Here is a 26,443-nt window from a genome sequence, read left to right on the forward strand (position 1 = left end):
ACTACTGAGGAATGCTTCTGAGAAACACCCAGGTCCTGCCTGTGACCTTCCCCTAGACAGAGGGGGCCCTTGATTATGAAGGCAGATTCTCCTTTTACCCAATACGACACGGCCTTTGCGAACTCCATTCCGAGGTACGAATTCTGCAGCATGTGAATCCTGTTTCAGTCGACGATGCAGAAAACGCATCCGTTAGGCGCTCAATAATGACCTCAATTCATCACCAAGCCACACCGGAAAAATTGATTCTTGCATTATTTATTCAAGCCTTGTCTTGGTATAAAGCCAGATTCGGAAAAGGCCATACACCTGGGCTAAGTCATCCTGAGTCCCCAGCCCCGGGTCACATTTTCGCCCGTGGCCTTCACCGAATTCCACAAAAATTCATTTTGTTGTCTAATGCCCTCTAACAGCAAACTTCCCTCAGAACCGGGCGGTGAAAATGAAACCAGTGTTTGTCCTGGTAGGAGACAAGCATAGTTCTGTCACAGCTTTGTCGTGGCTACTAAACAAGTCAAGTTCAAATGTCAAGGTCCTTAACCAGGACTGTGCACAATGTTATGGTAAATATATATTTCCCTCTCCTTCTTTACAATTTGATTTTTTTTTTTTTACCTTGTTCGGTGTTTGTTTTATTTTATCTATGCCTTCCTTGGTAAGTCTCGAGGACTTTTGGAGAGTAGATAGGTTATAAAGATTTCACCTTCGTCACCAAAAACAGAGTGATTCTGTATTGCATCTTGATTCACTTAGAAGGCTACTTCTCAGGAAATGAGACTGCTTCGGAGTATTCTTCACATTTCAGTAATACCTAGACGAAGCATGTGTCTGGGATGAAAAGGACGGAAAAAGAAAAAGAAAGAGGATTTCAAGGCCATATGCTTGGGAAGCAAAAGAACAGAGCAGAGAGATTTGAGAAGGAAATTAGTCTTTAGGAAGTCAGGTATCAACAGGTTTCCACTAGCTCGTCTGGGTAGCGGTGGGTCATGTATACACGACCCGGAGACGAACTGACACAGAGCAGCCCAGTGCTGGCCAGGGAGACGTGATTCTAGTCCCATCTGAAGACGATCTCTTTCTCAATGCCTGTTTTCTCATGAATAAGATGAAGGAAGTGGGGGGGGGGGGGGGGATCACAAGCAGCATCTGGTTCTAAGCAGATTTTAGGATTTTTTTGGAAACAGAATCTAAGAAATGAAGAGAACCTGATGAAAAAGGTGCAAATCCGGAGTCACTCCATCACATACATACTGCGTGGAGAATCTCCTAAGGGATGCATACGCGGGGGGGGGGGGGGGGCCAGGGGGGGTTAGGGGGGATGGTAAGCAAGACGATCTGCTGGGTTTGGGGAGAAACTCTCAGAATGTCCATTTATGGTTATTTTTTAATCTTCTTTTAAAAACATTTTTTTTAACGTTTATTGTTGAGAGAGACAGAGTGCGAGCAGGGGAGGGATAGAGACAGAGGGAGACACAGAATCTGAAGCAGGTTGCAGGCTCTGAGCTGTCAGCACGGAGCCCGACATGGGGCTCGGACTCACGGACCTCAAGGTCATAAACTGAGCCAAAGTCAGGTGCTTAACCAACTGGGTAACCCAGGTGTCTCTATTTTTTATCTTTGATGGAAAACAAATGCCTCTTACATCAACACCGGCACCCTCGTTTGGATTCACATGTAAGATGGTCCCCATCATCTGCTCAGTTTATTTATGGTAGGATGTCATCTATGTGGTAGAAAAAACACAACTGGGGTGCCTGGGTGGCTCAGTCCGGTAAGCATCCGACTCTTGGTTTTGGTTCAGTCATGATCTCGAGGTTTGTGAGTTTGAGCCCCGCACCGGGCTCCCTGCTGACAGCGCGGAGCCTGCTTGGGATTCTCTCTTTCTCCCTCTCTCTCTGCCCCTCCCCTGCTCGTGCTCTCTCTCGGAATAAATAAATAAAACTTAAAAAACACACACACGCAAACTTTAAGTAATGAGGTGGGAGTGACCACAAAAATATTTTATACCATCCAGAGCTGTTCTAGTTTTCTCATGGCAAAATACATAGAAGAATTGTCTTAAGGATGATTAACATATTCTTCTTTTATGTAAATACAACCTGTTCTAAATTTACTGACCTACTCCATGATCACAAGTAGCCGTCACTAATATGCTACCTGGCAGATATTTTTTTTTTTAATTTTTTTTTTTCAACATTTATTTATTTTTGGGACAGAGAGAGACAGAGCATGAACGGGGGAGGGTCAGAGAGAGAGGGAGACACAGAATTGGAAACAGGCTCCAGGCTCCGAGCCATCAGCCCAGAGCCTGATGCGGGGCTCGAACTCACGGACCGCGAGATCGTGACCTGGCTGAAGTCGGACGCTTAACCGACTGCGCCACCCAGGCGCCCCTACCTGGCAGATATTTTTAAATGAGCTTTTACTTAGTCCCTTCAAGGTAAAGATGAGGTTCTAAAAAGTTTGAGAAAATAACTGCTTTTTGGAAAGAAACTCATATTATGGAGATGGCAATTTGAAAAGGGGTGCTTTTGTATTTACAGAGAACTTAGAAACAGTTTTCTAATCCATTTTAAAAATGTCAGTGAATGTAAAAAGTGTATTTCAACCCTCCACCATCCTTATTAATATAAACTGAAATACATTTTTTGACAAGTTAATGATATCAGGGAAAAAAGGAAATTCACCAAATTGTAACCAAATGTTCTGCATAACTGGTAGATGGTTTGAAAATTAAATTTGCTGGTTAATAAATATAGTCATTAATGAACTTCAACTATTTATTTGGATCAATGTATCTCTGTGAGATAACTTTTTTTTTTTTTTTTTTTTAGCTCTTACGAGTTTTCAAGCCAAATAATAAAATAAGTTGAATGTAGAACCACACTTTTCAAATCGCAGACTGGTCACAAAGATTTTTCAAAACAATGACACAGGACGCCTGGATGGCTCAGTCGGTTAAGCGCTTGGACTCATGGTTTCAACTCATGTCAAGATCTCACGGTTTGAGAGACTGAAGCCCGAGTGGGGCTCTATGCGGACAGCAGGGAGCCTCATAGAGATTCTCTGTCTCCCTCTCCCTCGTCCACTCTCGCAACTAACAAGAAAGAAACGGGGCGCCTGGGTGGCGCAGTCGGTTAAGCGTCCGACTTCAGCCAGGTCACGATCTCGCGGTCCGTGAGTTCGAGCCCCGCGCCAGGCTCTGGGCTGATGGCTCAGAGCCTGGAGCCTGTTTCCGATTCTGTGTCTCCCTCTCTCTCTGCCCCTCCCCCGTTCATGCTCTGTCTCTCTCTGTCCCAAAAATAAATAAACGTTGAAAAAAAAAAAAAAAAAAAAAAAAGAAAGAAACAATGACAGAAATTCATCCGTATACTTTCATTTAAAAACACATGGGGGGCCTGGCTAGTGCCCAAATGTTGATCTGGGCTCAGGTCATGGTCTGACTGTTCGTGGGATCGAGCCCCCCCCCAACACTAACAGCGCAGAACCTGCTTGGGATTCTCTCTCTCCCCCTCTTTCTGCCCCTCCCCTGCTCACACTCTCTCTCAAGAGAAATAAGTAAACATTTCAAAAAATAATTAAAATTAAAAAAAAATTAAAACACATAACAATGACGTTCTTAACAAGAGCAAGATTTTGGCTGTTAATACTTATTTTATCTGTAACGCATCTTTAAAACTTCTTTGTGTTCGGGCCACTTGGGTGGCTCAGTTGGTTAAGCATCTGACTCTTGGTTTCCGCTCAGGTCACGATCTCACGGTTCATGGATTTGAGCTCCACATCGGGCTCTGCACTGACAGTGCAGAGCCTGCTTGGGATTCTCTCTCTCTCCCTCTCTCTCTCTGCCCCTCCCCCACTCACACAGTCTCTGTCTCTCTCAAAAATAAGGAAATAAACTTAAAAAAATTCGTTGTGTTCTAGGGGCACCTGGGTGGCTTGGTTAAGCACCCCAACTTCAGCTCAGGTCATGATCTCGTGGTTCATGAGTTCGAGCCCCACATCAGGCTCAGCACTGACAGTGCTTGGGATTTTTTCTCTCTCCCTCTCTCTCTCTGCCTCTCCACTGCTGGAGATCTGTCTCCCTCTCGCTTTCAAAATAAATATAAACTTTATATAAAATATAAAAAATATAAAAAATAAAATAAACTTAAAAAAAGTTAAAAAAAAACGCTTGGATACCTATAAGAAAATTAGCGATAATCACTCGAGTTTATCTCTGTGTCTCCCATGCTCACCAAAAGAAACAACTTTCAGAATCATTTGTCACTTCACAGTTTCTCCCAAAACAATCAATAATGCTTTATAATCCAGGGACTTCCTGGGATGGCTACCTCCGCACCAAAAAAAAAAAAAATCCTTTATATCAAGTAAATATATCTATTTTACAAACAGAAACACGCAGTTATTTCTGCCTATCCAAATTCTTCCCATCCACCATACCTAAGAGCACGTCTGGCTTTCCTAATTGTAAATACCACATGTTCAACATTTAAAAAAAAAAGTCAAACTATAGAAAGATGTAAGTAGAAAGTAAAAAAAAAAAAAAAAAAAAAAAAAAAATCACCTGATTCCCTCCCCTCCTCAGAGAGACCTGTAATATTTTATTTTATTTTATTTTTTTTTTAAATTTTTTTTTCAATGTTTATTTATTTTTGGGACAGAGAGAGACAGAGCATGAACGGGGGAGGGGCAGAGAGAGAGGGAGACACAGAATCGGAAACAGGCTCCAGGCTCTGAGCCATCAGCCCAGAGCCTGACGCGGGGCTCGAACTCACGGACCGCGAGATCGTGACCTGGCTGAAGTCGGACGCTTAACCGACTGCGCCACCCAGGCGCCCCAGACCTGTAATATTTTAAAACACAGGCTGTGTCCTCACTCAACCTATCACAGTCCTACACAGCCGTGACACTGAAGTCCATAAGCATGTGTAATAGTTACAATGTATTTCAGTACACGGATGCATCATTTCCTTTAACCCCAAACATATCACACTAATGGATATCTATATTCTTTCCAATTTGTTTATGATAAGAAAAGACCTGTGTTTTGGTTTTGGTTTTTAAGGAAACAGGATAAAAGGGTCTCTCCTCAGTTGGTATACCCAATGGTTGTAAGTAAACGTTTCTAGCACAACTCTTATATGGGACTACTCCACACGCCCTCAGAACAGCCTTTTCTTCTGGTAAATAACCAAGTAGAAATGAATTCTTAAATGGTCTCTTGTTCTGGAGGTTCAGAGATGGGAATAAATTTGTTCTGAAACAGTATTTGGCCACTCTGGTTAAGTGGAAAACAATCTGTACGGAAGCTTTCTTGAACTCTTGCAGAAATCTCTCACATAAGGAAACAAGTACTTTCTTAAAAACAGAACATAAAAGATTTATATTCATAATTCTAAAAAGCTCTTATTTTGAAATCAATGAAAAATTGCAGTTAATTTATCAAAGTCATACTGGCTATGTTCTCACTCAACACACTTTCCAAGACCATTCAGAATGGTCGTGACTTTTAGGGGCGCCTGGGTGGCTCAGTCGGTTAAGTGGCCGACTTCGGCTGAGGTCATGATCTCGCAGACCGTGAGTTCGAGCCTCGCGTCGGGCTCTGTGCCGACAGCTCAGAGCCTGGAGCCTGCTTCACATTCTGTGTCTCCCTCTTTCTGACCCTCCCTCGTTCATGTTCTGTCTTGCTCTGTCTCAAAAATAAACGTTAAAAAATTAAAAAAAAAAAAACAACATAAATTAAAGAGACTTTTTTAACACAATGTAATATTTATTGCTTTTTGTGTCACTTAATATTTTAAAATAATAATAGGCTAGGAATAATTCTCTATTAAGTAATCATCTGAGTTAAATATACATTACCATCTTTTTATAAAAGGCCCTTAATTTTCTACTTAATTCAAGCTTTAAAAAATAAAAATCAATTAAGGTTCAATTTTAAAAGAAACGCATTATCCAGGGACTAATTTTAAAGCCCGCATCCATCTGAAATAGTCCATAATTTAGGCCTTCTGAAAACTGGCAACCGTAGTTAACCGCTGTCACAATAAAACACATCCACACAGAGTGGGAATAACAGTTTATCTGGATGACTGTGGTTTATAAGCATGACCTTTCCTTTCCTTTCGCCTTTGTCCCTTCAATTTTCTTCAGTGTTCTCAAGCACTCTTCCTCTTCAGCCAAAGAGAAATGTTACTTTTCATATTACGTAAAAGAGCTAAATATTAAAACAGGGAGTTTTGGTATTTTTAAAAATATTTATTTATTTTAATCTTTATTTTTTATAATCTATTTATAAATTTTATAATTTTATAATTTATAAATTTATAAAATTATAATTTATAAAATTTATAAATTTTATAATTTATTTAGCATCTTTACCCCCCCTCCCCCAAGTGGGGCTCAAACTCACGACCCCAAGATCAAGAGTCACACGTGCTTCTGACTGAGCCAGCCAGGTGCCCCGGGAATTTTACTCTTTCATTATCTATTAAAACTCTTTTATTTTACTCTTTTACTGTTTATTAAACTACACAATATACTCCTTCACTTCTGTCCAAAGGAAAACTTACATGGCTTTCTCCTTTCGGAATACGAGTTAACTAAGGAAGGAGCTGGGCGCTCACAGCTACCTGGGCGAGGCCTCCACCTCCCCTGCCTGGCCTTGCCAGGCTGCAGGGAGTTTGTAAAGTCAGCACAGGTGACTGACGTATTTACATCAGATAATGCTGAGCAGAGGGGACAGCACACAGAGCGGAGCTCCAAGCCAAGGACAGGACTACCGAGGGCTGAGAGCACTCAACCTTTAAAGAGCAAACACATATATTCTAATTACGGACTGCAGCGAAAGGGAGTGTAGCGGTCCTTCTGGATCATCCACTGGTCAGGTCTCATGCGAAGTGGTAAGACTGGGGAACCAACTACAAATTCCTGGTGTTCTATTTTAGGCGTGTTACCCGCCGGGAAATGCTAGAGGGGTGGGTATGATAAAAGCTACGTAGAGTACAGCCAGTTGAAGCTGAGTCAAACATAAACAGAGGACACTGGCCCACTTCTGGGATCCAAGTACTCTGCCTGAAAAGTTACCAGCTTCCAACTGACCACCACGTGTCCTACTCTTATCTCCACCCCAACTTCCAGACCCCAGACTTGTAGGAAAGCACATAGTTGGTCTTGTGGTGTTTGTTTTTTTTTAAAAAAAAAAAAAAAAAGAAAAAAAGGAAACGATGGGGTCGCCTGGGTGGCTCAGTCGGTTGAGCGTCCTACTCTTGATTTCGGTTCAGGTCACAATCTCATGGTTTAGGAGTTCGGGCCCTGCATCCGGCTCTGCACGGAGCCTGCTTGGGATGCTCTCCCTGCCTCTCTCTCTCTCTCTCTCTCTCTCTGCCCCTCCCCAACGCAGGTGCACACGTGCATGCATACACTTGCTCTCTCTCAATGTAAATAAACATTAAAAAAAAGGGAAATTACAAAGCCTTCTGTTTCAGAGACCCTGAGGATTCTAAACTTGAATGAAGAACGAAATTGTGATCGGTGGGTCACTGACCACAGCTCTCCTTAGAGGACAGACGGACAGCATGGCGGCTGGTCTTCCAACCCCACACTGCACGTATGTTGAACTACTTAAAATGCCTCTAAACGAGGCTGTAAGTGGGTTAAAAGCATCCTTTAAAAATATATATTTATATAGGGGCGCCTGGGTGGCGCAGTCGGTTAAGCGTCCGACTTCAGCCAGGTCACGATCTCCCGGTCTGTGAGTTCGAGCCCCGCGTCAGGCTCTGGGCTGATGGCTCAGAGCCCAGAGCCTGTTTCCGATTCTGTGTCTCCCTCTCTCTCTGCCCCTCCCCCGTTCATGCTCTGTCTCTCTCTGTCCCCCCAAAAAAATAAATAAAAACGTTGAAAAAAAAAATATATATATATATATTTATATAAAGAGCCCTCTGTGAGAGTAATTTGGCAACATGTACCGGGAGCCTTGACATACTCATATCCTCTGACCAAATAATTCCTCAAAAGGCAAGTCTGTTCTAAGGAAGCTATCCAAAAAAGGAAAAAGGTTTATAGGGGGAGATGTTGACTGCAGCATTATTTATGGAAGGCAAAAAAAATGGAACCAATGTATAGACTATTAAAACTTCATTAGACTATTAGGCAGTCATTAAAAATTACCCTTGCGAGGAATACATAACGATATGACGAAGTAGACGGACAGTATAATCTCAATGAGATTTTCAAAAAGGATTGAAGGGCCGCCTGGGTGGCTCAGTCGGTTAAGCGTCCGACTTTGGCTCAGGCCATGATCTCGCGGTCTGTGATCGAGCCCCGCGTCAGCTGACAGCTCAGAGGCTGGAGCCTGCTTCAGATTCTGTGTCTCCCTCTGTCTCTGCCCCTCCCCCATTCATGCTCTGTCTCTCTCTGTCTCAAAAATAAATAAATATTTTTTTAAGTAATTAAAATAAACAAATAAATAAATAAAAAACGATTGAAAACTACACATCAAAACATTGACGCGGATTGCCTCTGGACATTCTTTAATGTTTATTTATTTTTTGAGAGACACAGTGCAAGTGGGGGGGAGCGTCAGAGAGAGAGGGAGACACAGGATGCAAAGCGGTCTCCAGCTCTGAGCTGTCAGCACAGAGCCTGACGTGGGCCTCGAACCCACGGACGGCAAGATCATGACCTGAGCCAAAGGTGGACGCTTAACCGTCTGAGCCACCCAGGTGCCCCTAACCTATTTTTTTTCTTTTAAACTGAAACCTGTCCCTGTCCTCCTACTCTGGCTCAACGTGCCAAAAAAAAAAAAAAAAAAAAAAAAAAAAAAAAGTAAGTGCCTTATGGGTTTATCGTAATTGTTTCTGAACAGTTCTTTCTATGCCAAAGCATTTGAACTTTTCATCTGTGTGCAGACAGAATCCAATTTGTGAATGGGTTGCGTTCCAAACATTCATTTTTCAGTTGGCTATTTGTTTCTATGAGGCAACATGTTCCAAGTCCTAATGTTATAGTAAAAGCCTGGTTCTGTGAGGGAGGGGTCAGTTGAAAAGAAAGTTTCCTCTCGGGATTGTGGGCCCAGAAGACGGCTGCAGCAAGTTTTCAAGAAGGTAAAGTTGTTTAGTAGCACACTGAGACAGGTAATCTTGGACCATGGAAACTTAAGGAGTCAGGGCAGACCTGGCGAAAGATACGTGAACACAAGAGACACCTGAGCGGAGGACAGTGGGACAGCAGTGTGGGCAGGCGGGAAGAGGATTACTAAGGAAATTCAAGAGGACCATAAAGAAATTAAGTTTAAGGGGGCGCCTGGGTGGCGCAGTCGGTTAAGCGTCCGGCTTCAGCCAGGTCACGATCTCGCGGCCCCGTGAGTTCGAGCCCCGCGTCGGGCTCTGGGCTGACGGCTCAGAGCCTGGAGCCTGTTTCCGATTCTGTGTCTCCCTCTCTCTCTGCCCCTCCCCCGTTCATGCTCTGTCTCTCTCTGTCCCAAAAATAAATAAACGTTGAAAAAAAAAATTAAAAAAAAAAAAAAAAAAAAAAAAGAAATTAAGTTTAGGGGCACCTGGGTGGCTCAGCGTCCGACTCTTGGTTTTAGGCTCAGGTCATGATCTCTCGGTTCGTGAGATCGAGCCCTGCGTCAGGCTCTGCGGTGGCAGCACGGAGCCTCCTTGGGATTCTCTCTCCCTCGCTCTCTGCCCCTCCCACATCTCTCTCAAAATTAATAAATAAACTTAAAAAAAAAAAAAAAGAAAGAAATTAAGTTTCCGGTAGCTTAGATGGGTCTCCAAACTTTTATGGCTACGGATGACTCAGTCGGTAACGCTTCCGTCGCCGTTGTAGCTGGTTATCCCTGGCAGCGAAGAAAACAATAACAAGGACCGCGTGTTTGTGTGGGCAGAGGGGGATTCCAGCCTGGGTATACAGCTATGGGACAAAAATTGTAAATACACACGTTTCTGTCACAGTGTGATCGGTATTCTGAAAAACTAAGTTCTGTGTACACACGGAAAACCACTCAAAACCTAGGGAATTCTATCACCAGAACACTTAACAAATAAAACGCTAAAAATACACACTTCGGTCTCCAAAACTGTTTGATTCCAATCGTATTCAGAATGGACTTTATCTTTTAAAGACATACGACTGTGGGGGCGCCTGGGTGGCTCCGTCGGTTAAGCATCCCACGTCGGCTCAGGTCACGGTCTCACGGTTTGTGGGTTCGAGCCCTGCATCGGGCTCGCCGCTGTCAATGTGGCTCCTGCTTTGGATCCCCTGTCCCCCTCTCTCTCTGCCCCTCCCCCATGCTCTCCCTCCCTCTCTCTCAAAAATAAATAAACTTGAATAAATGAATGACTACATAATAAAAATACAACTGTGAAGATCACCCCGTGGAAAGAACGTGAGAACCGACTGGGCTCGCAAGGTACAAAGATTAGGACAAAACGCAGAAAGATTGGGGAGAACCACAAAATTACTACTACTTCTAAGACTGAGCACCTGCTGAGTCCAGAGGAAGAAGCGGGGACGAGTACGGGGCGCAGTCCTGCTGTCCTACCGGGGCTGCGGCCCCTGGCTGTTTGTTAGTGTCCGTTGCATCCGCTGCCCTCAGCGGGGACACGCTCACGGAAAGCTGTGTATGTGCCAATGTCCACGGCGCGTGCCATCACTCCCTACTTACCAATCGTGGGTCAACTAATTTGCACTATAGAAACGCGCACGCGGCAGAAAAGACGGCATCACGACCCATTTCCTAAAGCAGGTTCAAATCGGTACTGGAACTTCACAAATCCCCTTTTCTTCTGTCCGGCCTGAGCAGCACCTGAAAGAAAGCTTCCTCGAGGCCACCGTCACTCACGAACCGGACGTGAGGAATTTCGGACGCGTGAGCGGAGAAAAGCGGGGCAAAGCAGGGCAGCCGCTGGCACCCAGGGCACCTCTGTGCACCTCGAAAAAGGAGCTTCCTCTGTGCGGGCAAGTGACGGAGAGGGTGCCTGTTTCTGGCCAAGGCAGCCCCTCGCCGGGGTGCCCAGGTAGCGATACTGGTTCCAGCCCACACCTGCCCCTGGCACCCGGGCTCCCTCGGGCAGGCCGTGTGGGCATGGTCACGTGCCATGCCACAGAGGCCGTCCGGGGGCTGTCATCCAGAACACCTTCCTCAAAGTGCCGGCTGAGGAAACACAAACAAAGCAAGCTCATTGCAACTCCAGATAACGCTACGCTCTGAAATGCTAGGCTGTCTAGCACCTACGATTCTAATCCCAGATGATCAAGCCTGAAGAAATTAATGCAAACAGAAGTAATGCCGCTAGAAATACGTACGGAAGAATGCAACGTGAATAAGACCATCAAAATAGAAGATGGGAAGAATAATAGAACCCCCCGAAAAGGCTCAGCAGTTCCCTGAAAATGCCGCAGGCCTTTTGTACATACTTTTCGCTCTGCCAACAACCTGTTTTCGCTGGTCTCTACACCAGGCTAATGACAATTCACTCTTCGAGATCCAACTCAAATAGGACTACCTGTCCCCCGGGGCGGTTTATCAATCCTTTGTTGTCTGTGCACACAACCTGGGGGGAGGGGTGCTACCCAGGAGGATTCTGAGGCTTGAGGACTGTCTCCGCCACTCCATTCAAGTGCCATGGGCAGCCCTGCTCCCCGTGGTGACAGCTGGCTAGACCTGACGGCCACCGCCACCGACTGACTCCCTTTCTGCCCCTCCTCCTTTCTATCACTCTTGAGAAATCCGAAGTTAGGATGCAGAGTGGCTAATTGCCATCTTAAAGGACCTGGATCTGGGGACAAATAAGTTTAGAAGCTGTGTGGGGCCTACTTCCATAAAGCAGCCGAGAAAGGACAATATCCTCAGAGAAAAGGTTCACAGAAAGTGACGCCAAGATCAGACAGACAGTGGGAAAGGAGCCACTTTGGGTCTTAGCCTATGGGAGGCTCAGTTAAGGGTCCTGCCCTTCTGCTCCACGAGTGACCCAGTAACCCCATTTTTCCTTCAGCTCATCAGACTTTCTTGACTGTCATTTACAACCAAATAAACCTTCTGTTAATATACCACTTTACCACCTTGTTTACATCTTCCCTGTAAGAGTGTAAACTCTCTAGGGGCGTCTGGGTGGCTCAGTCGGTTGAGCATCCAACTTCAGCTCACGTCATGATCTCACGGTTTGTGGGTTCCAGCCCCCATCGGGCTCTGTGCTGACGGCTCAGAGCCTAGAGCCTGCTTCAGATTCTGTCTCCCTCTCTCTGCCCCACCCCCCCTCATTCTCATTTTCTTTCTCTCTGTCTCTCTCAAAAATAAATAAACATAAAAAAAAAATGTTTAAAAACCCCACAATTCAGGATGCTGTTCAGATTGGGGACATCAAATGCTGAGTTATCCATCAAATGCTGGATTGATCTATAAATTGAAACATCTGTGAAAAGTTCAAAATTAGAAATATAATCATTTCCACATATTAGTTACATAAGCACTGTTAATACAGACTCTTATTGGCTAATCGCCCAAAAGGTAACAATAATAGACCAAGAATGGTAAGAAAACCATTTAGGCAACCAAGCCAGAAACCCCAGAGCTGTCCTCTACTCCCTCCTACCCAATCCAGTTGATTTTACTTCCAAAACATCCCTCAGGCACACCCTTTGTCTTTACTGCCACTCCCACAGGACCGCAGTGTCCCCTGGGGGTCTCTCCTCCCGTGGCATGGAGTCTCTGACTGAAGGATCCTGCCCCAGGACCATGGCAGGCTCTGACCTGTCCCTTAATGCCGGCCATTCCCCTCAATCGAGAAACTCTGCCGCTTGATCTCTACTTCCGCTAGTGGAGTAGAACTGGGTTTTGGAGATCAACACTGCTGCTGGCAACAACTAAACATCCAGGAAGACGGTGTGTTTTAAACATGATCTTAAAGACACCAAAGCACCGAGGAGGCAAGAGTTAGCTTGCCAAAGTCTAAGGAAGAGCAGTCAGCTTAGTCCCAGAAGCCATTTTGGCCCTCAGGGCTCTGATGGTCTCAAGGGTTGAGATAAACCGAAGTCAGAGCCTAGAGCCCATCCAAGGAGGGGTGGGCGTGGGGATCTAACCCCTTTCTTCTTGAGGCTAGAATCCAAAAGGGTTGCACCCTCAGGGTAAGTACACATCAAAAACAAACCCATTTCACTCCCCCCAGGGGACTGCAGCCCAAATTTGTATCACCGTGACATTCAGAAAATTCCAAGCTGTGAGTTAGTTCAAAATGGCCTTGATTTATAGCACCCCTGGCCACCCCTTTTGCCACGTGGCAAAGACAAGCAATCCTCTCTAAAGGGACACACTTTCACCCTGAGACTCAAAGAATTCCCCCCCAAGTAATTGTCCGAGGAAAATGAGCAGCTCATAGCCAAAAATAACCAAGCAAATATGGGAAGGACCCACCATGAATAAGAACCAGCAGAAATACAACACAGCGGAATAATACCCACAAAGATTTGGGATATTGGGATTAGCACTATTTTTCCATCAGTTAAAGAATCTCAAATTTAATTTATGGCACGCTTCTGAATACTAGAATTCTTAGAGGCATACCTGAAGTCATTAAAAGACCCAAACGACAGGGAATAAACCGGAAAGAACACCGCGGTGCACTCTTCTCTACGGTAACACCTCAGATTGCTCGGGAACGCATTCAGTCTTCACACAATTCTCTTGGTGGCCCTTCAACACCGTGACATTCTACGAAAGAAGTGCTTTACTGGCTGCCCCGTCTCTGCTCTGTGCTCAAGGCAAAGCTCTTGCACGCTGCTGTAAACAAAGCTCGTTCTCTGGCCTCGGCTTCGGGTCACCCCATACCTCTTATCGCCGACTTGCACCAAGTTCCCCCGCTCTCACTGCCCAACCCGCTCAGCAAAATGCTGTAAATACCGTGCTCGATCATAGCAAACAGGAGTTTTACGTGTGGATGAACGTTTAACGTGGAGAGGCTCACAGAATACCAGCGGAGCACTCCTGGCCTACAGTTTATAGAATCCAGCTCCACCCAGTCATTCAGTAGGTATTCACTGGGCGCCCACTGCAAACAGGTGCTGTTCTAGGTCCGGGGATCGAGTAAATTAGGCAGTCTCGTCCGCTGTGGAATTGAACATCTTAGTGGGGGGGGGGGGGGGGAATAAGTAATCAACATGTAAACAACTCAGTTTCCGATGGTGTGAGGTGTCTCAGAGAAAACAAGAGTAACGTGAGTGGAGGAAGTTGGAGGGGCCATCCAAGAAGACAGCCCGTTAGCTGGGAGACTAAAATGACAGCCATTCAAAGACTTGAAGGAAGAACATTCCAAAGAGGAAAGTAAATGCGGAAGGGCTGCGGCTGCCCCGAGTTTGGCTTGTTTAAGGAACAGAAAAAGCCCAGCGTGGCCGGAACAAGCAAGTCGTGGAGACAGCAGGAAGGGGTGAGACAAAGAAAGAAGCAGGGGCCGGGCCAGGAAGACCTTGCAAACCACAGAGGAGAGTCTGGGGTTTACTCACGATGCAACACGAAGCCTCTGGAAGGTTCTCACTGAAGAAGTGAAGTGACAGGATATCATTTACGTTTCAGAGAGATCGCTCTGCTACCGGTATAGAGGATTTGAATTGAAACAGGGCAAGGGTGAAATCGGGCGGGCCCGCAGTGTTTCGGCAGAGAGGGAATTTATATGCAAAGAGAGAAATACGCAGGACTTGGAAATGGTAGTGGTGAGAACACGAGAAGAATCAAGGTTGACCACCAAGGTTTTTTTTGGCTTGAACAGCCGGGGAGATGGTGGTCCGTTCACGGATGGGGGGAGAAAGTGGCCTGGGGCAGGCAGCAGCAGGGGAGGAGGAGAAGAGCGCTGTGTGGGTCACTTCTGAGATGCCTGCTTGGCATTCGAGGGAAGGTATCTGGTAGGAAACTGAATATGGAGCCCAGCAGGGGACTCAGAGCTGAAGATAAAAACTTCTTAGTCATCAGCACGAAATGCCACAAGACTAAATAAGATCGTGTAGATAAAATGTGCCTCGTTATAGAAGACCCTGGAAAGAGTCCTGGGACCTTCCAGCTTTCAGAGGTTGGGTAAAGGAGGAGGAAGCTGGTAAGGTACCTAAGGAGGGTAGCGGGTGAGGCTGAAGGAAAACAGGAAAAGACACGAGAAGGGGTCCTGGGGATCTGAATCCAGGAGCATCGCTGGTGCTGGTTCCTTGCAGCGGGGAAGATGAAATGAAACCGAGGCTACAGCAGGTTCGAGAGAGAATGGCAGGGGAGGGACGCAGCAGCGACAGACAGATTACAGGAGGCAGGAGCAGGAGACAAGGCCGCGCAACTGCTAGAAAAAGGAACAGAGGGGGCGCCTGGGTGGCGCAGTCGGTTAAGCGTCCGACTTCAGCCAGGTCACGATCTCGCGGTCCGTGAGTTCGAGCCCCGCGTCGGGCTCTGGGCTGATGGCTCGGAGCCTGGAGCCTGTTTCCGATTCTGTGTCTCCCTCTCTCTCTGCCCCTCCCCCGTTCATGCTCTGTCTCTCTCTGTCCCCCAAAAAATAAACGTTGAAAAAAAAAAAAAAAAAGAAAAAGGAACAGAGAAACAGAGTAGACACCAACGTGAGGATGTGACGTCCCGCTCAGGAGCTACTGCCCACGTGTGGCTGTGGGGCACTCGATAAGAGAAACTGAACGTTCCAGATTTTATTTTAATTCAATGCAATTGAATTAGTCATGTGTGACTAGTGGCTTCCAACCTGGACAGTGCAGCCCTCCAGCGTGTCTCTGGCCTAATGGCATTCAGCTGTCCAAAAATTAGCAGACGGCATGGTGGGAAGAATGGAAGTCAGTGGGCTTCTATGGGGCCAATGTCTTCTTTAAAAAAAAAAAAAAAAAATTTTTTTTTTTGTTACATTTTTATTCATTTTTGAGAGACAGAGAATGAGCGGAGGAAGGGCAGAGAGAGAGAGTACACAGGATCTGAGGCAGGCTCCAGGCTCTGAGCTGTCGGCACAGAGCCGGACATGGGGCTGGAACCCACAAACCGAGAGATCAGGACCTGAGCCAAAGTCGGACGCTTAACTGACTGAGCTACCCAGGCGCCCCTGGGCCAATGTCTTCCAAAGCATTAAAGGTTACCAGCTGGAAGAGGGTAAAGGGAGAAGACACTAGAGGGAAAGTTAGGGAGAGAGAAAAGGTAAGAAACAGTTTCAAAGAGCATACGATACGATTCACGGTACATCTTATAGTGGCCCTCATCAGAACTGTTGTCGAGTTTTTCAGTGGCAAACATCAGCTACTGAGCCCTTTAAAATCTGACCTGCAACTACCTTTTCTACCATTTGCTAAACACTCCCTGTCATTTACCTGTGTGGTTTTCAAGCTTCTTGGTTGTAGACTCGTTTCCCCCTGTACGTTATCTGCCCTTGCACATACACAGTACGTATTCGGTGCCTCCAATCAACAATGTTTTAAAAGGTGACGATGACGGGCGCCTGGGTGGCTCAGTCAGTTGAGAGTCCAGCTTTTGATTTCGGCTCAGCTCGTGAGCTCACAGTTCGTGGGATCGAGCCCCGCGTCGGGCTCTGCGCTGACAACACAGGGTGTGCTTGGGATTCTCTCTCTCCTTCTCGCTCTCAAAATAAATAAACTTAAAACAAAAAAGATGATGATGAGGGGGCACTGGACGGCTCAGTCGGTAAAGCACGCAACTCTTAATCTCAGGGTTGTGAGTTCAAGCCCCATGCTGGGCGTGGAGACTATTAAAAAAAAAAAAAATCGCATAAAAGATGATGATGACAAAAACAAGCTGTTCTGGAGGAAGCTGCCGTAGCGGCTAAATCCCCCCCACCAGCTCGGTCCCTCCCACTAGCGCTGGAGGCACCTGCAAGGAACCCCAGGGTTTGAAACCAAAGACTTACCCTAGCCAGAGCTTCTCAAACTGTCACGTGCTCACAAACCACCTGTCTTGTTGCAACGCACATCCTGCCCCAGAAGGTCTGCAGAGAAGCCCATGACTCTGCGTTTCTAACAGGCTCCTGGGTGATGGCTGATGCCGCCATTCTGTACGTCACATTCCGTGAGTGGCGAGGCCCGGGGCCACAGTCATACCAGACCACTCACCGTTCTCCACACAGTCTGCTTACTTTTACCAGTTTGTTCCCTTGGCCACATACGCCTTTCCCTGTCTTCTCCGGCAGGAACATTCTACCCCATCTTCAAAGCCCTGCCCATGTCTGCGCCTCCTGAACTCTTGTCCAAGAGCCTTGGGCAGAAGTAATCATACTCCAGTCCCTGCCCCCATCTCCTATCACTTTCCCTCTTTCTCACACTGCTCCAGCCACACAGGCTTCCCTGCGGTTTCCTAAACATGCCCCGCCAGCACCAGCCTCAGGGCCTTTGCACAAGCTGTTCCTGCTACCTAAAATGCCCTGCCCCTAGATATCCTCATATCCAACCCCTTCACCTCCTTCATCCCTTCACTCAAATGTCTCCTTCACGAGGTTTATATTCTGACCACCCATGTAATTCCCTCCCCCCCAGCATTCTTGATACTCTATTATTTATACATACGTCTATGTATATGTCTGTTTCCCCTGAAGCCGTGAGCAATTCAAAGGCAGGGTCCACAATACATTCCTTCTGCATCCGAAGAGTCTTGCACAGTGTCTCTTACATTAGGAAACTACCACTTAAAATATTTTTTAAGACATACTAATGACTCCTAACATCTATTAGGAGCCTAGCACGTGCCAGCAACTCTCGAGCCATCTTACAAGCACCAGCTCATTCAACCCATACAACACACCTCTGTGGTAGGTACTAGGTCTGCCTCTTTTCATAAGGAAGGAACTGAGAGAGAGCTCAAATGACTCTGTCAAAGTCACACAGCCAACCAGGGGGCGCGGGGGCCTGAGTTCTTAACCACAGCAGACAGGTGAAAAACCATGCAGACTTACTTGGAATGTAAAGGCTTCTCTTTAGGTAGGTTACTGTTTTCAAACTCCCTACAACATTACTCATTAATAAATTATATATATATATATATACCCTCTTCCTAAGTGTTTTGAATATATACAATCATTCATATCATATCATTCATATCATGAATGTATAATCATTCATACATATACAAAGGAAAAAACTGCTTTGAACACTTTTCCTCCATATCAACAGCTAATCTCTGTCAAAGTATAGCTTTTAAGACTAAGGAAAGGAAAGGAAAGGAAAGGAAAAAGGAAAGGAAAGGAAAGGAAAAAGGAAAGGAAAGGAAAGGAAAGGAAAGGAAAGGAAAGGAAAGGAAAGGAAAGGAAAGGAAAGACTAAGGACATAAGTGAGTAATTCCCAGGCAAGCCAGCCCAGGCAAGCAGAGGTCAATGGCTGAGGGGACAGGTGTTTTGTTGTTGTTTTTAATGTTTATTTATTTGGGGGGAGGGGCAGACAGAGAGGAGAGAGAGAGAATCCCAAGTGGGCTCTGGGCTGCAAGCACACAGCCCAACACAGGGCTGTGAGATCGTGATCTGAGCCAAAATCCAGAGTCTGACACTCAACTGACTGAGCTCCCCAGGCAGTGCTGAGGGTACAGGTTTGAATCACGGCACCTACTAGCCCTGTGTGCCCAGCCGCGATTAATTTCATCTCTGCACATTCCTACTATGGATTATTCTTCCTGGCTGCTGCGTGCTCCTCCCCATCTCCCACCCCACACCATTCCCGCCTGATTCTTTCAAGAGTCCTCAGTCGGGCTCCACAACTCCTTCCGTGCATTCGTTCTTTAAATCTTTCAGCTGCCACACAAATAGATGCGTATATGTGTGCATACCAATCGGCCACCGTCCCAGAAAGCACGTCCCTGAACACCGTGATGTCTGAAGCGTTGATACGCGGGCCTTCCCGCTGGGTTATGTCTTGCTTCCGGTCTCTTCCTCCATCCTTCCCTCAAAGCCAAGTGTTCCCCTCGGACACCTACTTTACCCCCCTGGCTTCCACCACCAACTCGGCACGGGCAATCCTCCATTCTCCATCCCAGCCCTAACCTTGCTCCTGAGCCGTGATCCCACCTTCCAACACCCCACCGGTGGACACTGTCACTACAATGCCCATTCACTGTCACCTGCAGTTCGACACTTCCTTTTAATGTATTTTTTATTTTATTTATTTATTTTTTTTTAACACTTATTCAGTTTTGAGACAGAGAGAGACAGAGCATGAACGGGGGAGGGGCAGAGAGAGAGAGGGAGACACAGAATCGGAAACAGGCTCCAGGCTCTGAGCTGTCAGCCCAGAGCCCGACGCGGGGCTCGAACTCACGGACCGCGAGATCGTGACCTGAGCCGAAGTCGGCCGCTCAACCGACTGAGCCACCCAGGCGCCCCGTGTATTTTTTAAAAGTAGGCTCCATGCCCAACATGGGGCTTGACCTCACGACCCTGAGATTAAGAGTCACACACTCCAGCTACCAACTGAGCCAGCCGGAAAATGTTTTACCCTTTTTCCAGTACATAATTCCTTCTAACTTTTCTAAGTCTATCATGGGGTCATCATTCTCTCAAGGATTCCACACATGCAGTCAGGGGACAAATCCTGACTATTTCTCTTTATTTTTAGCACTATTCCTTCCGCCGGTCTTGCTGTTCAACGTGTCGCCCAAGGACCAGCAGCGTCATCACCATCTAAGAGCACGGTAAACACAGAGTCTTGGGACTTACTCCAGACCCGCTGAGTTGAAACCTGCGTGTCTAAAGTGTTCCCAAGTGATTCATACACACAGTCAATTTTGAGAATCACTTCTCTGGTGCTTATGAATATGCTACCAGCCTAACTGCATCTGAATGTGATCTTATTTTTTTTTTGGTATCAATTATAACTCCCTATTATGGGTTAATTACAGTTCTAGACTTTAAATACATTATCTCACTTAACCCTCAGAATAACCCTGTGAGAGAATCACCATCATGTCTATTTTAAGAATGAGTAAATTGGGGCGCCTGGGTGGTGCAGTCGGTTAAGCGTCCGACTTCAGCCAGGTCACGATCTCGCGGTCCGTGAGTTCGAGCCCCGCGTCAGGCTCTGGGTTGATGGCTCAGAGCCTGGAGCCTGTTTCCGATTCTGTGTCTCCCTCTCTCTCTGACCCTCCCCTGTTCATGCTCTGTCTCTCTCTGTCCCAAAAATAAATAAACGTTGAAAAAAAAAATTTTTTTAAAAAAGAATGAGTAAATTGAGGCCCAAGTGGATAAATCATTTGTTCAATGAGTCCACACCCGATGGAGGCAGGATTTGAACCTTATCTGTCTGACCACAAACCATTTTGCCCAATTGCACCAATTCCCTTAAATTCCAAAATTTGCATTTCAAAGGGGATGTTGGCCGAATTCATTGCTCCGTTTGACTGTATTTGCTGGTCAACTTATGGCGGATTTTATTACAATTCCTGCTGAAAATCTTTCAAAAGGCAGCGCAGACGATCCTGGCTTAGAAAGAGAAATCATCGTCTTGTGACGGGCATCATTCTGAACACTCAAATTCAGCAAAAGTTATTTGGTAAAGGGAGAAGAAAATGCATTCTCTTCTCAGGATATAATCCCAAATTTTCGGGGGCTTAAAACGATTTCCCTAATAACAAACATTGTGTCTGCTTGGCATTCTTCTTTCCTCTAAGGGAAAGAGAAGATGGGGCAATCGGGGCTCAGTCGGTTAAGCACCTGACTCTTGATTTCGGCTCGGGTCACCATCTCTCGGAGCGTCAGTTCTCGGTTGGTGAGATAAAACCCGGCAACGGGCAATGTGCTGACAGTGTGGAGCCTGCTTGGGATTCTCTCTCTTGCTCTCTCTCTGCCCCTCCCCGGCTCACTCTCTCTCTCTCAAAATAAATAAATAGACACCTTAAAAACTGTACTGATGAAGGGAAGAAATAAAAACAGTGTGGGACTAGTTTTTGAATGAATGGTTGTTTGGGTTCCATTCAGCACATTTCAGCTAACGTCTAGCTAGTCACTATTTTAATTTAACTGCCTCATTATATCCTATTCAGTCAATATTTCACAGTCACTCATTTCATTTTGAAACCTAGTTTCCTTCTTTCATTTTTTTTTTTCCGTGCCCAAATATAAACCCACGAACCCCAAAGACACCACTATTTCTCTAATATACTATTTACTTATTTCAAGTCCCAGACCTTGCTGACAATGTAACAAAAGCTATGGATGCTGAACCCCGAAAACTACATACTGGCCCAAACTACCACTAGGACAGATCCCTGCCCGATCCTGCCTGTCCAAGCCCTCTCCATTCTTCTTCTTCTTCTTTTTGTTTTTTTTTTTAATTTATTTTTGACACAGAGAAAGACAGAGCATGAGCGGGGGAGGGGCAGAGAGAGGGGGAGACACAGAATCTGAATCCGAAGCAGGCTCCAGGCTCTGAGCTGTCAGCACAGAGCTGGACGCGGGACTCGAACTCACAGACAGCGAGATCATCACCAGAGCTGAAGGCAGAGGCTCAACCGACTGAGCCACCCAGGCGCCCCCAGGCCCTCTCCATTCTTTTTTTTTTTTTTTTTTTATATATATATTTTTTTTTTCAACGTTTATTTATTTTTGGGACAGAGAGAGACAGAACATGAACGGGGGAGGGTCAGAGAGAGAGGGAGACACAGAATCGGAAACAGGCTCCAGGCTCTGAGCCATCAGCCCAGAGCCTGACGCGGGGCTCGAACTCACGAACTGCGAGATCGTGACCTGGCTGAAGTCGGACGCTTAACCGACTGCGCCACCCAGGCGCCCCAGGCCCTCTCCATTCTTAAGGGAACTGTCCCAATAGGCAAGAACTTCCATCTTTTCCTAACTGTTTAGCCCAGGGGGATGCCAAACGGGTCAGAATCCCTCCATGGGATTTTTAGAACTGAATCGGAAACAGAAAGTCCCTTTTGGGGGGGCGGGAATTACAAAATGCTAAATTCAGGAACCATCAGTTCCCGGTCCTGTGGAGGCAACCAGTCAGCTATGAGCAAGAATAAAGCCAAAACAGACAGAAAAGTCCCAACAGTACCCAAGCACCTGCTTCCAGTTACGGCTGAACTCAGTCCTATTCCTGTTCTCCTGGTTTGGTGGCCAATCCCTTCTTGCACTGTGACAGACCTCCAAAACCCTCCTAATTTTTAAAGTTTCTGGCTAAGCTCACTCACATTTCTATAGCTTGCAACAAAAAGACTTTAGCGTTAATACGGACTCCTTCTAAATACTGTATTTGTTTTAAACAAGGTTTATGTCCTTTACGTTTCTTCTATACAGATGAATTCCTTTCGATACTTAATTAGGTTTTTAAATTCTCATTTCCAAAAGGCTCACATTGCACTCTTCGTAAAAATCTCTTAGAGTATCTCTCTTTAAAACAAGTCTTGGCTCATAGCATTCTACACGTTCCACGCACTATTAAAATATAATTTTAAGAAGCTAACTGCCTGATCATTTTTAGTTTAATTCCAAACGTAACAAGACAAAACTGCCTTCTGAAGTGGTCTTTTCCTTTATGTATTCAATTATATTCCCTGCTTAAAATACTTAAAATAAAAATTGGCAGTGATCCATTCACTGCTGGGTATTTTAAGTTAGAAAGCAGTAACGTATCAAATTCACCACACAAAGTCAGGCTTATTCTTGTCATTGAGAATTACCACCACAATTGACTTGGAAATTTCCACCTTAATTTCAAGTTTTTACATTTCAATCAAATAGACTTTGACTTAATAGACCGCAATGCAGTCCAACTCCAATCAATCCAACAAACTCTCAGTTCACCCCTCTCTTCCAATCACCCCAGATATCCTTCCCTCTGGTCACGGCCTTGAAAATTCCCTGACTGCAGCTGCATGTGCAAGGTTACAACGGTAATGCACTTTTAGTTCTATACTATTACTATTGCTAGTCTATGGATCCTAATATAACGCTGTGAACCAAGTAGACTGTAAAAACGTTTGAATCTTGGAAGTTAGAAAAGCACTTAGAAATCATCCAGTCCAATCACCTTACTTCACAGATGCAAACACTGATGCAAAACTAGTTAGTTATATGCCCAAGGTCAGCAGAATTAGAGAAAGAATTAGAACACATGTACAATGAGCATTTTACCATAGTATGTACAAGGTTCCCAAACCTCTTATAAGATGCCTACGTGATAAAAATAAACATGATTTTTCTTTTTAGTACTCCAAATGTTAGTTATTTCTAAACATCCTTAAGAAAAATTCAAATGAAGTATAAAAGCACGAAGTTGCTAGATTCATGACAAATCTGGTAGAGTACGTGACTCTTGATCTTGTGAGTTCAAGCCCCATGTTGGGTGTAGAGACTACTTAAACATAAAATCTTAAAAAAATAAAGATAAATTAATCTCAAATGTCCCTATTCATATACAGCACTATGCTTGCTCCTTCTTAATAACGCTGACGAAGTTTATTCTCATTTTAAACTGTACACTTTGGTCATATTTGGTCAAGTTCATATAAAAACGTTTATCTAGTATTAGACTTTGCCACCTAAAATGAAATCAACCAGAAATACATGACATCTTGGTACTTAGATTTCATAGTTACATACACTTCACTTTTTTTTTTCAGAGATAATAAAGAAAATAGACATTTTGAAAAAGAAGGCTGTGAAACAGACCATTCTTATGCCGATTAAGCCCTCAAAATAAAGATATTTGGACAAAAAAACGGAGTGGCATTCTTAGCCGTCTTTTGCGCAACGTCTGGTACTGTGTGCCTACTACAAAGTTGCTGAATGAATAACATGGTTACGTTACACACTATAAAACTTGACTCCTCTGGACGACTAAGAGTTGCTACCTTCTCTTGAAAGCAAAAGAAAATAACACGAAGTGTACCATCCACAAATCATATGTCATTTTTGTAAGCTTTAGATAGCTTACAAATTTCCAATTAGCAAGAAACTCTAAACCAAATGTAGCAATTCATAAATATAAGGGAGCAACGTAAGTGGTTACAATAAAATATGCACAACTACAAGATTTTGTGAAGCAAGATGGAATTCGGACTAAATCCCAGAAAGCACACTCTTTTTTCAGCAGCATATTGTTGGCAGTCCTTTACTACATTTAAACCCTCAGACACAAACACTCTCTGACCCAAACACCAGAACTCCAAAGGAGATACAAGCACCAATAAATACAGAATAGCATTTTTTTTTTAAAAAAAGCAACTAACAAAAAATAATTTAAAAAGCTTAATAGAATTAGGCATAACTCTAAATTGTAGATGCATCATACAGGAAAAATTCCATTTTATTTACTACGATAAACCTTAAGAGGAGAGTTTTGGGTGCATTCACATTCGCGGTTGGAAAAGCTCACGTTCCCAATCGCTAAAGAAGTTATCAGGAAGTGAAGATGAACTTCAGTGGATCAGACACTCATTTCTCAACTTTCTTAGACACAGTCACTTCATGCAAACACAATATATCCTGATACTGTTCCACGTTTTCCCCAGCTTGCCGTCGGCAAGAAAACTATAAATAGAATGCATGCTTCTAAGCCGTTTTAAACAACTTCATTAAATTGAGAGTGCTCTTAAAAAACAAAACAAAACAAAACAAAACAAAACAAAACAGCATGGTTTTCTGCCATTTCTATTATGCTCAAAAGGGCACACAGACATCCACAGAAATCAAAAGTGCGGAGAGCAAGCTTACACTTTTGCTCACATGCTAACTGACTGCAGTGGGTAAGGTCACGGTCAGAATTCACAAGCTCACTTAAACTTTCATGGCTCGGCCAACAGCTCCGATCATGTTTCCTGATCCTAAGGAGATTAAAACTGCAGGGAGTTTCTCGCGGTAAGATCAGCAGGAGGCTATTTCAGACCCTCAAACCGCAGTCCGCATAGCCCGCAGCGGCTCATCTTCCACCGCCTCCGGCTGTGTGTTAAACTAACCTTTCGGAGCATTCTCCCTCCAGCCTTTTTAAGCAAACCCCCAAAACCGGTGCGGCCAACTCGAGACGGCTTTCCCTCCGCCCAGCCAAGACCCCCCCCCCCCACCTCCTCCTCCTGTCATCCCCAGGCCACCCTTCCGCAGTCGGTGACTTCGGCCTGGCTCCCCGAGGTGGGGGAGGAGGTGTGGAGAGGAAGACTCCCCGCCAAGCAGCTCTCCAGCCCGCACAGCGGCAGGGCGATGCGGGAGAGGAGCAGAGGAAGATACTAAACCCCAGTGCCATATTTACACGAGCTTTTTCTTTGCCAAAAAGATTCCCTGCGTCCGATAATATCGCCTTTAAAGGAAAAAAGGACCTAAGCACTAAAGCCGCTGCCCCCATCTCCCGATCTCCGGTATTCTCACCCCTCGTCCCCCGCGGGGAGGCTCCGGACGCTCCTGACCTCGCACAGGTACACCTGAAGCCAGAGGAAGACCCGACCGCCCCGGCCGCCCCCCGACATCAAGGAGCGATCACCAAGGCTCAGACCCCAGCAGCCCCCGCCCGGGCTGACAGCCCAGGAGGACCCGTGCCCTGCACAAACTTCCCAGTTGCCCGGCTGCGGGGACCAGCCGGCCGACGCACGAACCGGAGCACGGGGGACGACACTGGTACCCGCCGCAGGGCTCAACTGCAGATGGGACCCTACGTCCCGCAACCGGCTCGAGGTCCAAAGGGGGTCCAAGTGGCGCCCGGGGAACCCAGAGAGGCGGGCGCGCGGCGCGGGGATGGGGGCACCGAGGCGCCGCGGCGGGCGGACAACCCTGGAGAGCGAGCAGCCGGAGGGCCGGGTCCCCGCTCGGGCTCCCCGCCCCGCAGCAGCTGCAGCAGAAGGAGGAGGGGAGCGAGGAGGAAGAGGAGGAGGAAAGGGACTGCGCGCCGCAGCCCAAGCCCTTACCGAGTGGTTTACCCCCCACATCAGGACGCTGAGCAGCGGATCGCTGGCCCGAAAGAGCTTCACTTTCTGCGCTACGAAGTGCTTCTTCTTGGTCTTGGTCTTGCTCGCCAAGACGGAGGACCCCAGGTTGCCGGGGGTCGCCATGGCCGCCGCCTCTGTCCCCTCCACCGCCGCGCTCCCGAGGCCGGGGACCCGCCCTCTCTACACGCCGGCCGGGGGAGGCAGCCGCATCCCCCCGGCGGCGGCCCCGGCGCGCCGTGCCCGCTCCTCCCGCTTTGCGCGCTTGGCCCGGCAGAGGAGGGAGGCTGCGCTCGGCTCGCGCCCCGGCCCGGATCCCGCGCCCGCCGCGGCTCCGCGCTCAGCCCGCGGCTGGACCAGGCGCGCCGCGAGCGGCTTCCGCGTTGGGCGTCGGCGTCATGACGCAGGGGGCGGGCAGGCAGCTGTTGCGGCGCCGCCAGGCGGGGCGCGGCCGCGGGACCGTTAAGCTACAGCCTGGCGCTCCGGCTCCGGCTCCGGCTCCGGCTCCGGCTCCCGTTCCGGCCCCGCAGTGGTCCCGCGGGCCCCCGGGGTGCAGGCGAACTCGCGCTGGGCGCC

At 46.5% G+C, this 26,443-nt stretch overlaps 1 protein-coding gene across 2 annotated transcripts in view; it reads right to left on the bottom strand.

Annotated features, from left to right (window-relative positions):
• The window catches only part of PIP4K2A (phosphatidylinositol-5-phosphate 4-kinase type 2 alpha), a 193,872-nt gene extending 167,636 nt beyond the window's left edge, over positions 1-26,236 (bottom strand). The window contains exon 1 of one of the 2 annotated variants that reach the window (XM_045465203.1): positions 25,850-26,236. In XM_045465203.1, the coding sequence (XP_045321159.1) occupies positions 25,850-25,993 (144 nt within the window). In that variant the 5' untranslated portion in view covers positions 25,994-26,236. The remainder of the gene's footprint in view (positions 1-25,849) is intronic. The other variant, XM_045465202.1, reaches the window with a different exon arrangement.
• Between the last annotated feature and the right edge of the window lie 207 nt (positions 26,237-26,443).

This window comes from Leopardus geoffroyi, chromosome B4, assembly GCF_018350155.1.
Source record: "Leopardus geoffroyi isolate Oge1 chromosome B4, O.geoffroyi_Oge1_pat1.0, whole genome shotgun sequence".
Taxonomy (NCBI): Eukaryota; Metazoa; Chordata; class Mammalia; order Carnivora; family Felidae; genus Leopardus; species Leopardus geoffroyi.